Source organism: Aphelocoma coerulescens, chromosome 4 (assembly GCF_041296385.1).
Source record: "Aphelocoma coerulescens isolate FSJ_1873_10779 chromosome 4, UR_Acoe_1.0, whole genome shotgun sequence".
NCBI lineage: Eukaryota > Metazoa > Chordata > Aves > Passeriformes > Corvidae > Aphelocoma > Aphelocoma coerulescens.
In genome coordinates this window covers 40869601-40883856 of record NC_091017.1, presented here as the reverse complement: position 1 = coordinate 40883856, position 14256 = coordinate 40869601, and the positions used below count along the sequence as shown (strand labels likewise).

General features: G+C 35.2%; 1 protein-coding gene across 17 annotated transcripts in view; it reads left to right on the top strand.

Annotated features, from left to right (window-relative positions):
• Positions 1-14256, top strand: part of NEK1 (NIMA related kinase 1) — a 47730-nt gene that overhangs the window by 21876 nt on the left and 11598 nt on the right. For 10 of the 17 annotated variants that reach the window (XM_069013703.1, XM_069013695.1, XM_069013696.1 and 7 more), the window contains 12 exons: positions 2957-3059; positions 5970-6053; positions 6607-6690; positions 7188-7280; positions 8340-8435; positions 8925-9098; positions 10519-10584; positions 10670-10901; positions 12000-12152; positions 12807-12992; positions 13581-13701; positions 13903-13988. In XM_069013703.1, coding sequence (XP_068869804.1) covers positions 2957-3059; positions 5970-6053; positions 6607-6690; positions 7188-7280; positions 8340-8435; positions 8925-9098; positions 10519-10584; positions 10670-10901; positions 12000-12152; positions 12807-12992; positions 13581-13701; positions 13903-13988 — 1478 coding nt within the window. The remainder of the gene's footprint in view (positions 1-2956; positions 3060-5969; positions 6054-6606; positions 6691-7187; positions 7281-8339; positions 8436-8924; positions 9099-10518; positions 10585-10669; positions 10902-11999; positions 12153-12806; positions 12993-13580; positions 13702-13902; positions 13989-14256) is intronic. The other 7 variants (XM_069013701.1, XM_069013709.1, XM_069013708.1 and 4 more) reach the window with 4 other exon arrangements.

The window sequence follows — 14256 nt, the reverse complement described above, 5'->3', positions numbered from 1 at the left end:
ACCTGACAAGATGCTTCCTTCTCCCATCATATTACTCTTGCTGCCTTCTCTGCACCTACGTGTTTGACTCCGTAGTATCGGAAGGTCCCAGAATTGCTGGCTCCTGTTTATTGATCGATGGAAAATTTCTAGGAGCTTTCTTCATTGAGATGTGAATGCCAAGTGCTATAATGATGTGCAACTTCTAATTTGGTATTCAAATAGTGAATTAGAAGATCTAATTCTAGTTACTGTAAACAGGGTATTTTTATATGTAAAAGGTTGTAAACAAGTACTGATTTTGTTTTTATGTTTTCACTGTTTCAAATAGCTTCTTCAAAATTTCTTTGCTCTCTTCGCAGTTGTGACTAGTAAATGGGAAAATACCATTTTTCTGGAAGTTTAGTACTGTGAATATTACTAACTGACTTTCCTAGAGGGACAAATTTTCTCTCTCATTATTTAAACTTCTTCAGAGCTATTGTTCTGTTCCATGGAGGAAGAAATAAATGGAGTTAATGTAAGGAAAAGGAAGTGGCCAAAGAAACCATTTGTTCTTGTAAACTAAATTAATTCAATTTTATGTTCTAATATAATATGTATTTGCAATTATAGATTTTTTACTATTTTAAAATTTGCAGCAATAACATACATCACGCTTAACACTGATACTACAATTCTGGAAGCTCTGAAGTACATTTTATATTCTTCATGGTGTGTTGGGCTGTTGTGAGATAATTAAAGTTCTTCCTGGTACAACCCAGTACTGGAAGGTATCTTTTTCCAGCTGTATTTTAATGTATTTCCTCCTCTATTTATTCTCAGGGCTTCTCACAAAGTGCACAATCCCCAAATCTTGCCTAGATTAGGAAACAGTTTAACTCGTACATTTGAAAATATTAGATACTTGTCTACATCTGCATAAACTGTTTTAAATGTATTAAAATTGAGAGAAGCTATAGCAGAGTGCTGCAAATTATGAATAACATGGGGATCAGGAAGAGAAACCTATTCACTATTTCTCAAGTACGTTAACTCGGAAGCACTCAATAAAAACACTGTGCGGAAGTTTCAAAATAGGTAGAGATTGGGTTTTTTTCTGTTTATAGACTGGATTACTATTAGTCTTAAATTGAGGTGCTGTTTCTTAGCATCTTAGTGTTAAGAATTTGTATTTTACCTAGAAGCAATTTTATTATAATATAGCCAGTGTAGCAGTATTTCGGTCCTGTACTTTATTCCTTCAGCTGGAGGCAAAATAAGCATGCATGATGTTTCATTAAAAGAAAGAATTTAAATAAAAAGGACTTTGTTAAAGGTAGCCAGTTTAGAGCATATATTGAAGAAGCTGAGAAATCTTCATGTTGAAGTCTTTCTGATTGTACTATCACTAATGTAAAGCTAAATATATTCAGCATCAACAATCTTTAAAAATTGTCTCAGGCAGAAGTGCAGCCCAGAAGAAATCTAGTTGAAATGTTCTAGCAAAATGAATCACTCAGCTTTAGAGTAAGAAAAAACATTTTCATTAAATGTTCGTAAAATGTTGAAACAAGATGTTCCTGTGAATTTGGTTTGAAACAAATAGGGATGTCTTGGTTTGGGTTTTTTTGGAAAGCATCTCTCCTCCAACACTGTAATGTTCATGATGTGTGACAAACTTCAGCTGTATGGCAGGGGTTTGCACAGATTTCATTATCTACCAATTGAGCTCTTATGTAATTAAAAGGTAGAGTAAAAATCTTGTAGTGAGTCAAATATATGTATACAAAGATTAGCAAGTGTTTGTTTCTTTACCAGTAACACCTGTGGATTGTCTTTCCTTTTCAGAGTGTTTGTTTTATTGTATCAAAGTGGTTTTATCTCTGTCTTCCTTTCAGTGAATTGTAGCGTATGGAAAAATTTTCATTTCCTTATTGCTTTGGAGGGGCAAAAAATTAAAATGGAAGGATATTAATTAGCATGCTAATTATTTATAAATTACTGGAGCTTACTGTATTGCAAAATGATTCTTTCTTTAACTGCTTCAGCCTAATGGATTATTGCTATCAGCATATTCCAGTTTCTTCCTGTTGCTGAACCCCCAGTGCTTGTCAGTTAAAGGAGGCTTGGAAAGGCCTCATCATGCTACCATTTGTAGAATATGGTACACTGTTTCTCAGTGTTTTGGGTTTTTTTAAGACAAAACTTTTCTGAGTCTACTTCTAACAAATTTTTCAGAATCTGGTTCCTCTATGATCTTATAGATTTACAGTTGCAGGATGCTCAGTTATGGTAACCTAAATGTAGCCTTCTTGTCTTCCCAAGCAGGTCCTTGGCCTGGGATGAAACTTGTCAAAACAATCATCTTGTTGTGGCTAGTTCTAGGGTAGGAAAATTCCTTCACAGACCCTTTGAAAACAAAAAGAATCTCCTAAGATTCCCTAAAAGGAATTGCCAGAACACTCTGAGAATAGTAGCACTGTACTAATTCCCTAAGTGGTAGAAGCTTTTAGTGCAAATGTAGGACAGTCTTGAAAGGCTGTCATAGTATTGACCTTACTGATTGGCTCATGTGATGAGTTCTTGCTCATCTCTGAAGGGAAATCTTGAAGGAGTCTTCTTTTTCACAAATTATAACAGTAATGAAACAAGCTGAGACATCCTCAGAAACAATCATACCAAGATTGTGTTTTGACATTCATTTTTGTTTTGATGACAAGGATCTGGAAGGACAACAATACAGTGTATTGGATTTATTTTTTTAATAGTTCTTTTCACTTACTGAGCCTATTTTCCTCCATTTTGTGGACATCTGACTTGTATTTTGGCTGATGAAAGGCATTTTTTGAAGATGCCGTACTCGTATAAAGTTACTTTTTTTTCCCGTGTGTTTTAGTTAGAGTAAGTGGGGGGGGGAGGGGAGGGCAGTGGAGGTGGTGGTGTTTAGAGTGTCATATTTCAGAGACTTTCATCTTGCTGTGTTGAAATTACTCAGGCAAAAAGGATGGATAGCTGCAGATAGAGCAAAGCAAGTTGAAGAATTCTGGCAACGAAAGAGAGAAGCCATGGAAAACAAAGCTCGAGCTCAGGGACACATGGTATGAAATCTGGTGTTCCTGTGTGTATTACTGTTTCAGCATGCTTTTTGAGTCTTTGAAGTAGCATCCTAAGTGAAATGCTGACTAAATATTTTCCTTAAGTGTTAAAAAAGAGAGAATGGGATATAAGTTTTCTGCATTTTGTTGCTAATTTTAATAAAACAACAGAATTGTGCAGTACATTTCTCATTACATTAAACTTAGTAACATAGGAAATTAGCTTTGCTTGCGTGTGTCTAACTTGCTATTGTGAATTTTAGAACATTCATTTACATTTTTTTCTGTTTATACTTTTGAGTCTTTGTTAAAATCACACCTTGTGTTGTACAGTAGCTTGAACCTAGAACGAGGTTTCATTAAACTGCTACAGCTAATTATCACACATAATAGTGTGTTCTAGGAAAACACAGTCTGCTTATTGAAAAGGTATTACAAAGTCATCCGTGTTTGCCAATGTTGACCTTTATAAAACCTTTACTCTTTAGAAATTAAATAGAAGATAGTGTCATGAAACGTTATTTATGCTTATGGTTCTAAAGTCAATATTCTTTTAGGAAGTTTGTTTAAAACATATTAGAAATGACTATGTGTTTTGATAACACGGACGGTTTTACTTTTTGAGTGTTTCTCCACACTATTCATATGCAGTTGAGTGACAATATCTTTGTTAGCTGCTGCAATTAAACTGACTGTGCTGGAGTAGCAGTGAGGTGAGACCAGCTGCAGATCTATAGAAGCATCTCCTGAGTTATACCTGATAGTCAGATTATGATTTACAGCCAGGTCTTCATGTCAGGGATTATTTCACTTACATTAAGCAATTCTTAGGTACTTTGATTCACTGCTTTGATGGTGAAGTATCCTTAGATTAGTATATATGTTTTAAAATACAAGTCTTCCTCTCTAGGACTATGGTTCTGTTTTTTAAAACCTTCAAGACCAGTAAATAATTTTGAAAAAAAAGAGCAGTTCTTGTTAAGACTGCCTCTTCTTGGAAAAGTCATTAGTAGTACCTACTTCCATTTTGTTCTTGGCTTCATTGGCATTGATATCAATGTATGAGATGGGTTAATTCAAGATACCCAACTATTCAACTTAATGTTTCTCAGTTTTCTCTAGTATGTTCAATGAGCCTAAATGTTTTGTTCTTAGATGGCTCCCACAATAAAACAGGGAGGTTACTGAACAGCTAAAAAAGTAACTTCCAGATGTTTTAAACTTATAGCTTGAAGCCAGGGTATGAAATCCATTACTGGATTTGCCATTGAAAGCGGAACTTATCAGCAGCTTCCTTCTATTTGTGCAGGACAATAATTTGAGTAGCTGGCAGTTGTTCTCATATAGGGATAGGACTGTTGTTTGGACAATGTTGATCTGAAAGGAGAAATCATCAGTTAATAGTCAGCCTTTTGTCTGATGACTGGCACTCATTTATCCAGCTTCTATTAAATATAATTGCTGTCAGTTTTAATTTTCAACTGACAGTCTAAATTTGACTCAGTAGTTGAGTCAATGATACTTTCAGACATCTGTTTTTAAAGACAGCTGCTGACCTAATTTGCTACTTCACTGTAGCTGCATGGCATTGCAAAACATGAGTCCTGGTCTTTGAAAATTTCAATGTAGGCAGATGAGTAAAATTAACAATCTACAAGAAAGAAAATCAGTTCTCAAAAATCTTGCTTCCAGTTTCTTTCTTAAGAGCAGTTATATAAATTGCCATCAGTGATGGAAATGCCTAAAATAACTTCAATGCTAGAACAAAGAATAATGAGATTTCTTCAATAGTGCCAGTAAGCTTTTGTAAAGCTCAGGAATGCGTATTAAAATGTTAAAAATAAAAACAAGTATATTCTGAAAAGATGGATATGGAAAATATTCCTTTCCATTTTATATGGCTTAATGGTGAAGCTGAAACCAGCATTCATGGAGCCCTCATGAATGTATAGGAACTACTCTTCCACAAAATGGTTCCTTTAATTTATTCTCTGATCCCCTCATCACTAAACCACAGAAGTGCAGTAATGTGCTACTTCCTTGAGCTGTTAATTTTTCTTGATCTGAGAGATTATTTAACCAGAATATTTGGATTCAACTTCACTGGAGTATTTACTTACTGATTGCTCTCTACACACAAGCATGTGAAAGCTAAAGCCCCTGCCATTTTATAAGGCAGGTCTATCACATGTATGTATGCTTGCTGTCTTTATTGTATGTTGCACTAACAAATCAAGGAATTTTTAACCTTCAGCAAAGGTTTGTGGTGTATCATTAGTAAATTAATTCATGTATTTTTTTATTTTAATCCAAGCAGAAAACATGGAGTTAAATGATTCTTGTACTGTTCTGTACAGAACTTTTTTAATGGTTGAAATCCTTTTGGTGACAGGTCACAGAGGACATCACATGAACCAAGTCTATACACTGCATGTGTATAAGACATTTAGCACAGCTTGTTATACTGCATATATTTAAGTGCTTTATTAGATTTTTGAGTCATCATTGTTAAAAAAGCTTAATCTAATAACATAAAAAGATTCCACTTTTTATTTTAGGCTTGACTCAGCAATGGCAGAAATCCAACCCTGTGCCACCATTTTTATATAATCCAGATGCAGAAAACTCATGCCCATCACAATTTAGGTTTTCTAATATAAAATGGGAAAAATCAGAATTGGGGGGAGAAGGCAACTATATTCTTAGAGCTCTTCTCTCTCTCTTCGGCTACTCAGGATTTTTAGTTACTGCTGTCATACGTTTTATGTAAGTGAAAAAGGCTTACTGGTTAACTTCAGAACATCTGCAGATCTTTGATGGATTTGGTTTCTTATAAGTGAACACTTATTGGATAAAGCAGATAATTTTTCTGCCCAAGCCACCTTAAATTTGATACCATTAAATGGCAAACAGGGTACACTGCAAAACGTGGCAGATACCTTTGGAGGCAGGTCCATTTCTGGAAGAGGAAGGAAATCCAGAAACAAGGAGGAAGAGGTATGCTTGCCGCATGTTTGCCACTTTGCTCATCACAAAAATTACACTATTTTGACCTTGACTGTGCCCAGTTTCCCTGCATGGTTCCATGTGTGTAATAAAATTAAAGGACTTAAATTCTAAATCTTTAGGAAATAATTTACTGTTAATGTATGAAAGTTTGGGTGTGTTTAATTGTTTTGGTTTTTAATATAATCAAAATTAGAGTTCTGTACATCAGTCTGTCTCAAAGAGGTTCTTGAATTTGATACATATAGGTATCACTATATTCTAATGCTGTTGTGATAAATACAACCTTTCCGAGCTTTCAGCAGTATAAACTGTAGTTATAATTAATACTGTATATTATAATTAATAATGTACATTCCTATTTTCTTTCTTTTCATTACATGAGAATTTTTCTGGAGGTTAGTAAATGCTAGTAAAGTGATAACAATAGTTTTGGGGATTGGTTCACCCATCTTATTTTTTTGTGGAATCTGATATATTTTAAGTTAACCATATTGGAGAGAGTTTCCATAGACCTGAAACTTGTTTCATTTCTTTGCATTAGGAATATTTGGCAAGATTGAGACAGATCCGGCTACAAAACTTTAATGAACGTCAACAGATTAGAGCAAAACTTCGTGGAGATAAGGTTGGTTGAAAAATAATCTTAAATATTTATGGAAGTTGATTGTGGGGTTTATTTTTTTACCCCACAAAGAAAGACTTTTGTTCTAGGCAGTTTTATATAGAGACATATATTTTAGACAGCACATATTGTGAAAAAAACTGGAATTCTAGAGCGTCAAACCTTTCTTGTGTACCTCACCTGCAGAACATGCAGCAGTGATACAGGTGAGAGCCCAACATTGTTAGGCCACTTTTCCAGCAACGAGGCACATTACTTTTTTCCTGACCTATCAAGGTTTCATATTTTTTAAAACCAATCCTCCCTGAAAAACTAAACAAATAAACAAAAACCCCACCAAATCTCAGAGATGAAGCTCTGTCCAAGCAGACATTGCATTTAAGCAAGGAGTTACTTAGTGAAACTGACCCATGTTAGTCATACAGTCAATTAAAATGTTCTGAGTAGGCACTCATATCACTCAGCTTTCAAATACATGAACTGATGATAATTCCCTGAAGACTTTTACTTTGCAGAATGAAGCTGCCAGTTCTGATGGGCAAGACTCTAGTGAGGAAGCAGAACTGAAACGCAAAAAGATAGAAACACAGAAGGTAAGTGTGGAGTGGGAGGAGATGGAGGTTACTGTTGTCAAATATGTTTTATATCTCGTGAATTTTCTTACATTTCATTTTGCTATCAATAGTTTGTTCATGTCTCCACTACAAGGGATGGGGGGGGGGGGGTTAACTGTATTGAGGAAACAGCTCTGTTCAACTGCTTTATCTTGGTGATTTTAAAACACACTGAGACATCGTGTAGTCCATCCTTGCAAGTCAAGGATTTTCCCTATTCCGGCCTTTGAGATTTATCTCTAGGGTAGCTGTACTCCTAATGGCAAATGGTATAACTAAAACAGCATTTTGAGACTGAAAGGGTAAGGAAGATGTACCATAGATCATAGCTTTATTTTACTTAAAGAATAAAGGAAGGCAAAACTCCTTACATAGGCTGACATGGGCTACATGTGGATTGGAATGTGAGCTATATAACCCTGTGATGAATCATATTTAAAACACATGCACACATGTTTAAAACACAGAAATCATGTGTTTGATTAGAACTTTGTTCCATGTGGTGGTTTTATATCAGTAACTGTTTCTATAATACTATACATTGCAAATATTGCTCTTACCTATTCTATGATTTCTTCCCCCATCATCTGCAAAGTACAGTGTAAAAACAAGCTAACCTTATGCCTAACCTGAAAACTAGGGGTGAAACAGCAAGTGAAGCTTTTTCTATTTGAGTGAGTTGGTAAAATTTAAACTGAATATTTAATATTTTTTGATTAATGCATTTGGCTTCAAAGCTAATTTTAAGTTAGAGATTCTAATTTTACATTACTTTGTTGAAGATTACTATGTACACTAAAATTACAACCACGCAAATCAAGAACTGTAATTAAATTTTGAGGAGTTGCCATTATTTCAACATAGAAGATCAGTTATTATACTTGTGTGGTGATTTTGTCGGTGGAGTCCTCCTTTCACAGTCTGTACAGTAGTGAGAGAAAGGGAAATGAGTAATCCAAGAATACTCCCCTTAAAATGTTCTATGAAATAGGTTGCTGATGATTTGAAGTTGGTCCTTTTTTTGGTTGTTTACTGTAGGCCCAAGCAAATGCTCGTGCTGCAGTTCTGAAGGAACAGTTGGAGCGAAAGAGAAAGGAAGCATATGAAAGAGAGAAAAGAGCCTGGGAAGAACATGTAAGAAAATAAATCTGTTACATGCAGTCAAAGTATGTAGGGCCCTATCTTAGTATAACTAAAATCCTATACTGTGATTTTTCAAGACAAGTAGTTCTGAAATTGAAGAGAGTGTCTTGTGTCAGTCAGAATTCCCTAATTAGAAGCCTAATCTTAGATATGCTTGCAGGTAGACTTCAGAATATCAAATCTAAAAATCGTTAAGATCACCCCAACTATATTATTAGTGGTCTGTTAATGACCAAAATGTATTTTATCTTCTTTTACTTTTGTGTGCTATGAAACAACAAGTCCAACTAGTAATATTATAGAAGAAGCAGGATGTGAAGCTGACAAACCGATGTGCAGTGGGCAGTTGTCTTTTGTATGAATGTGTGGCCTTGTTGTCCTTTTATAAGGATTACATGAGCCTAATTGATAATACTGTGTTTAATATGCAAAGTCTTGAAGTTAATTTTTGATTTAAATTTTTTAATTGAATCTCTACAGCTGATTGCAAAAGGGGTAAAGAATCCTAATGTGCCTTTTCATGTGGAAGCTACAGAACATAGTCCTATGAATGAACTACAAGAGCCTGGAGCAGCTCTTCCTAAGCCACAACTTCCAGTGAAGCCTGGTGTACCTGTCATCTCAATGACTTCTGCTTTGAAGGAAGTGGGTGTGGTAGGTACTTTTGCTTAGAGGCTAAAATGTCATAAATACTGATTGGAAAGAGAATGTTTAGAAAAAATGTATAGGTTAGGTAGAAAAAAATTGTTAAGGACATTTGTTGCTTCTAATTAGGGAAAAGAAATTAAAAAAAAAAAAAAAAAGTAAAAAGAAACCAAAGCTTGGAAGCTGTTGAAACACATCTGTATGCTGAAACTGAAACTCATGTTTTGAACAAAGTGGCTTATGATGAACCCCCGGCTGCAGTTTCCATTTTGATCAGGGCAGTCATGTTTAGTGGAAGACATTAACTTCCAGAATTTTCATCAGCCTCTTGAAGAGAGGAGTTAATGAGTTGGTTACTTGGTGGAAGTGAGCAAATAAATTTTGAATGATAGGACTACATTATATCAATGATTGATTGTTTTCAGTGAGCTTGAATGTGCTAAATATTACAGAGAGGACAAAGCATAAGATTCTCGAATCTGTTAGGGCTGTCTCTTCTTATCTAAAAGAGCCTCCTGATTTCTATTTTCCACACTCTTGCTCCTGATATTGTAAATACTTACATGTTTACCTCAATTGCTTTATGTTACAACTGTGAAACAGAGCAGATGAGTGTAACCTTGTACAGTTTAAATTTTTAACATGATCTTTGTTAGTTTGAATGCTAGCTTTTGTATTTTTACCTAAACTGCTTCTAGATTTCAGTGTACTGTGGTACTTCATACTGTATTCAACCCTGAAGGCTATGAGTATGGGAATATAATGAAACTTTTACTGAAGAGTATATATGAAATGTAATACATTGAAAGATGTCAGTTGATAGCTGGAAAAATAAATCATGTTTGGACAAATGCTTAAATCATTAGCGTATTTTTTCCACGTGGACAGTTTGTCTCACAGTAACGCAGGACAGTGACTATAATAGACTGAAAAATAGCACCCAGAGCAATTGGAAATGGAGAATACGAGCCTTGTACACTGATTAGAAATTCTACGTTTTTGCCTTCAATATGTAGTTTGCTTATTTACATATTACTTGTCTCTTTTCCCTTCTGTTTTTTCTTCACAGGTTATCCTTGACTCTGTGCTTGCCACTTATTACTCATTTGTAGCATAGAAATTCAGTGGCATCTTGCTGTAGAGGCCATATCTGGCTTTATCTCTACATGTTTCATGCTCTGAAATCTCATTTGTCTGTCCAAATGGAGTGATTCATTTGCTTATCACTTTCAGATGGTGAATGGTTCAAAGATGGAAGGTGCCCTTGAAATTCTGTCTTTGGGACAGAATAAAACTGAATAATCAAGCATTCTGTTTCAGTCTACCTGCAGTTGTCATTGGAAAGGTTTTAGATTATTGTGTCTATTACTATTCTCTTTTTTTCTGACGTGTTCTTCTACTTTCTATTTCATGCTTCTTGGACTTAAAGGATGAACATGTAACTGCTGTCCAGGAATCTGAGGAGGAAATAAAAAAGCCAGATTTTGCAATACAAGTATGTGAAATTATATACAGTTTCATTTACGCATCCTTTTAAGAAAGGCACTATTTTAAGTGGCATATGTTGGTCCTTCTTTCAGAGTAAGAGAGACATTCTGAGGAGATTAAATCAAAACCTTAAGGCTCAAGAAGATGAGAAAGGAAAACAGGAGTGTAAAAATATCTCTGAATCAGCTGGATCTGAAGATCATAAGGAACAACAGGGTGACCAGCCACCTTTGGGAGATCGCAAAAAATGGGAATCTAGGGCATCTGAGTTGGTTGTTCCTCTAGCTGAGTTATCAATGGAAGATTCTCTCTCTGGAACAGAGTGTAAGTACTTTTTATGTTTGTCACCATGGTATTAGTAAATCAGTTTGCCGTGTGTAGTGTTTGTTTTTATAAAGCAGGTATTCTTTATTGTTATTATCTTGTTATCAGTTATGTGTCATTCGCTTCTAAAAAGCAGGTGGTTATGTATTCCCTTAAATAAGGAATAAGGCACAGGCTGAGTAGTTAAATGGCCTGTAGGAGATTCAGTAAATAATTTCATCATTTCAACAACAAACAGTTACCTATAAGTAAATGCATGGTTACTTTCTTTGCAGATGTCTTTTAAATAGGCACTAATTTAATGAAAAGAATAAAAAGCATTTAAAATATATGAAAATTTCTTATTTAGCTTGAAAATCCGGTTATGTTATCAGTAGGAAAAAAAAGGTTTTTTCTCAATTTGTGTCTGTTACTTCTATTGAGCCTTTCTTAGCTTTTTCCTTTCTTAAATCAAGACTGTCATTCCAAATTTTCTATTTGCCTTCTCTGGGCTTTTGGTTGGAACCCCTTTTTCCTGGTTTCAGTATGTCGTACTAAAAGTCTGTTTCACATTTTAGAAATAAATAATCGTTGAGAATGTGACAGACTTGCACCTTTGCATAGTAGTTTTATAGGGCTAGAATGTTAGAAGATAAGAAACTTCCTTTGCTCTGTTTTTCTTTGTTGCTTTATATCCTGTTTTCCTTGGAGAGAGAAATAACAGAAATAAATGTCAAAGGATAGCAAGACAAGAGACTTTCTAGTTTACCATTTCAGGTCAAGTTCAAGACCATTCCATGCCACAGTTAAACATTTCTCATACTGCTTTCTTTTGGAGTGCCTGAACTTCTAAAAAGAGCTGTTGCTGCTATTAAGCTGCATATGTCAACTGATATTGAATAACTCCTGTTACTGATTGGAATTGGCAGAAGAAAAACTCTAGATGAGCACAGTCTTTAGGCTGTCTGACTTGGGGTGAGGTAACATGAGATCTGGCTTTGTAGCCTTTGTAGGTTTTAGTTTTGTGGAGGTTGTGTGTTTGATTTTTTTATTATATAAAAAATGAATAAAAAATTCTAATTCAGAAAAGTTTTTATGTTTGTGTTTGTGTCCTAACAGGTCAAACTCTGGGGGAAGTAATTAAGTTAGATATTGGTGAACCTCACAGGAAAGTCTGGGGAAAAAGTCCCACTGATTCGGTTCTGAGGATCCTAGGAGAAGCAGAGCTGCAGCTGCAAACTGACATACTTGAGGAACAAGATGAAATAAATGGTAAGCACAGCGGGTAATTATCTGCACTGTAAGTGCAGTGACAGTTCATCTACTGAGAAAAATTTTGGAGTAATAGAAGCATATTCTTATATTCTCTCTTGGTTTCTACTTCTGGGTGTTGCCTCAGTTCTGAATGTAAGCACAAGCAAATGCTAGAGGACACCAAAATATTTAAAACTCAGTGAAGTGGTAAGAATTTAACCAGGATGTACTGAAAGGAAAGGATCTTCATTTTGCTGAAAAGTCTTAAACTTTGCCTTTTAATAGAAACAATCCTATTTTTTGAAAGGATATCATTATCTGAATATTGTATTAGATGTGTCCTGTAACCTTGTTGTCAGCATGTGACTTATCATATCAATCAATTTTTTTTTTTCTGGTCAACTCCTGCCCTTTGTTTTTTCTAAGGACGAAAGGACTTACGTTTATTCCAAATATAAACTTGTACTAAGGATCATGTAACATATAAAATTCAAATTTTAATATTTCTAGCTTTCTTCTTTATAGTAGTTGTACTAAAAGCATGCAAACTTTTTTTTTCCCTGTTTACCTTTAAAGAAACAAAAATTCCCAACTTACATTATTAGCCACACTGGAGTTTGTTATCCAAACATGGCGAAGCACTGTTTAAATAATAGAATCATTTTCTGTTAGGTACTGCAGAACTTCTTGAAGGAGATCATCACTCCTCATCAGAGGAGAAGGAAGAGAAGGCTTTTTCTCCTGTAGGAGCTCAGTCTTCAGTACCAGTTGGTGTTACAAAGCCTGTCATGACTGTACCAGAAGAATCTCAAAGAACTGGACCCACCCTGGTGAAGAGCAAACCTGTAACACTGGATGGTAACTAATTTCATCAGTAATTCTAATTACAATCAGTTTATTGGATGCAATAAGGGAAGGAATGATCCTATATACTTTTATATCTTCCCATAAGTAATGTGCAGTTTTTTATTAACACATTTTAGGTAGGGCCAGGTGCTTTCTATGCCTGTATTGTAACTGATTCAGTAATGTATTTGGTAAATTTCCAGAAACATTTTTTGTGTGCTTATAGAAAACTTCTGAGTACAAATAGAATTCTAAAGTGCTTCAAATTTTTTGTTAATTTGGTGGGGTTTTGGTCTGCTTCTCCCCATCAATTGTGCTGTAATCTTTTCCCCTATATGATACCAGCATCCTTTTGACCTCTGGGGGCATGTTACTGAGGTTTTTAGAAGACACAGTTCATTGGAACCTTAAGATACTCTTCTGGTATCAGAAAAAAACCAAAACGTTTAGCTCTGGGATTACAAAACTTCTGCTGTTTCTGAAAAACACAGAAAATTATTATAGCTGAAAGATTTAAGTGTAATCTTAAAATGTATACTCCCCCATCTTTTTGCTTGGTTGGGATTAATATTTAATATGGCAAATAATTATTAATTTTAGAGTCTGATGATTTGGAAGCAGAGATGTTGGAAGAATTGGAAGATAAAATGCACCAGAGTAAGGAGAATAAGGAGTTTCCTATCACTGTTAATGAAGTGTGGGTAAAAGAGAAAGAAGATACGTAAGTACTCTCTTCTGACCTCTCTCTCCATTTCAAACAACTGAGCTTTATCTGAGGTTTTTTTGGACATGTCAGTTAAAATGTTACACGTAGCTAAAGCTTCATTGCTTGCTGCTGTGTTAGTTTTACTGCACTTGGTGACTTCAGTTGACTAATGACCATTTTTTGCATGGTGTTTCCCCTTGATGTGATGTGTTATAGTAGGGCACAGCATGATGGAATGAATGAGGCAGCTTCGGAGAAAGTAGTGCTCAACAAGGTGCAACCACAAAAGGAAGCTTCAGCAGGTCAGTGCAAGTCTCATGTTCCATGGCTTGGCAGTATGGGGTGCTTGAGCCATCCCTTCTCACTTCATTAACCCCAAAAGAGTGAGTTTTTGTTTGTTTATTTAGTTCATACTTCTAAAAAGGAATTTTCTGATGGATTAGGAAGACAAATTGTGGGTATTATGTTTGCCACTTTGGAAGAAAACATGTTACAGCAAAGCTACACTGTGTATAGATGAACAGGAAAGTGGCCCATACTGATACTTGAAAGTAGATGTCAATTTTCTGA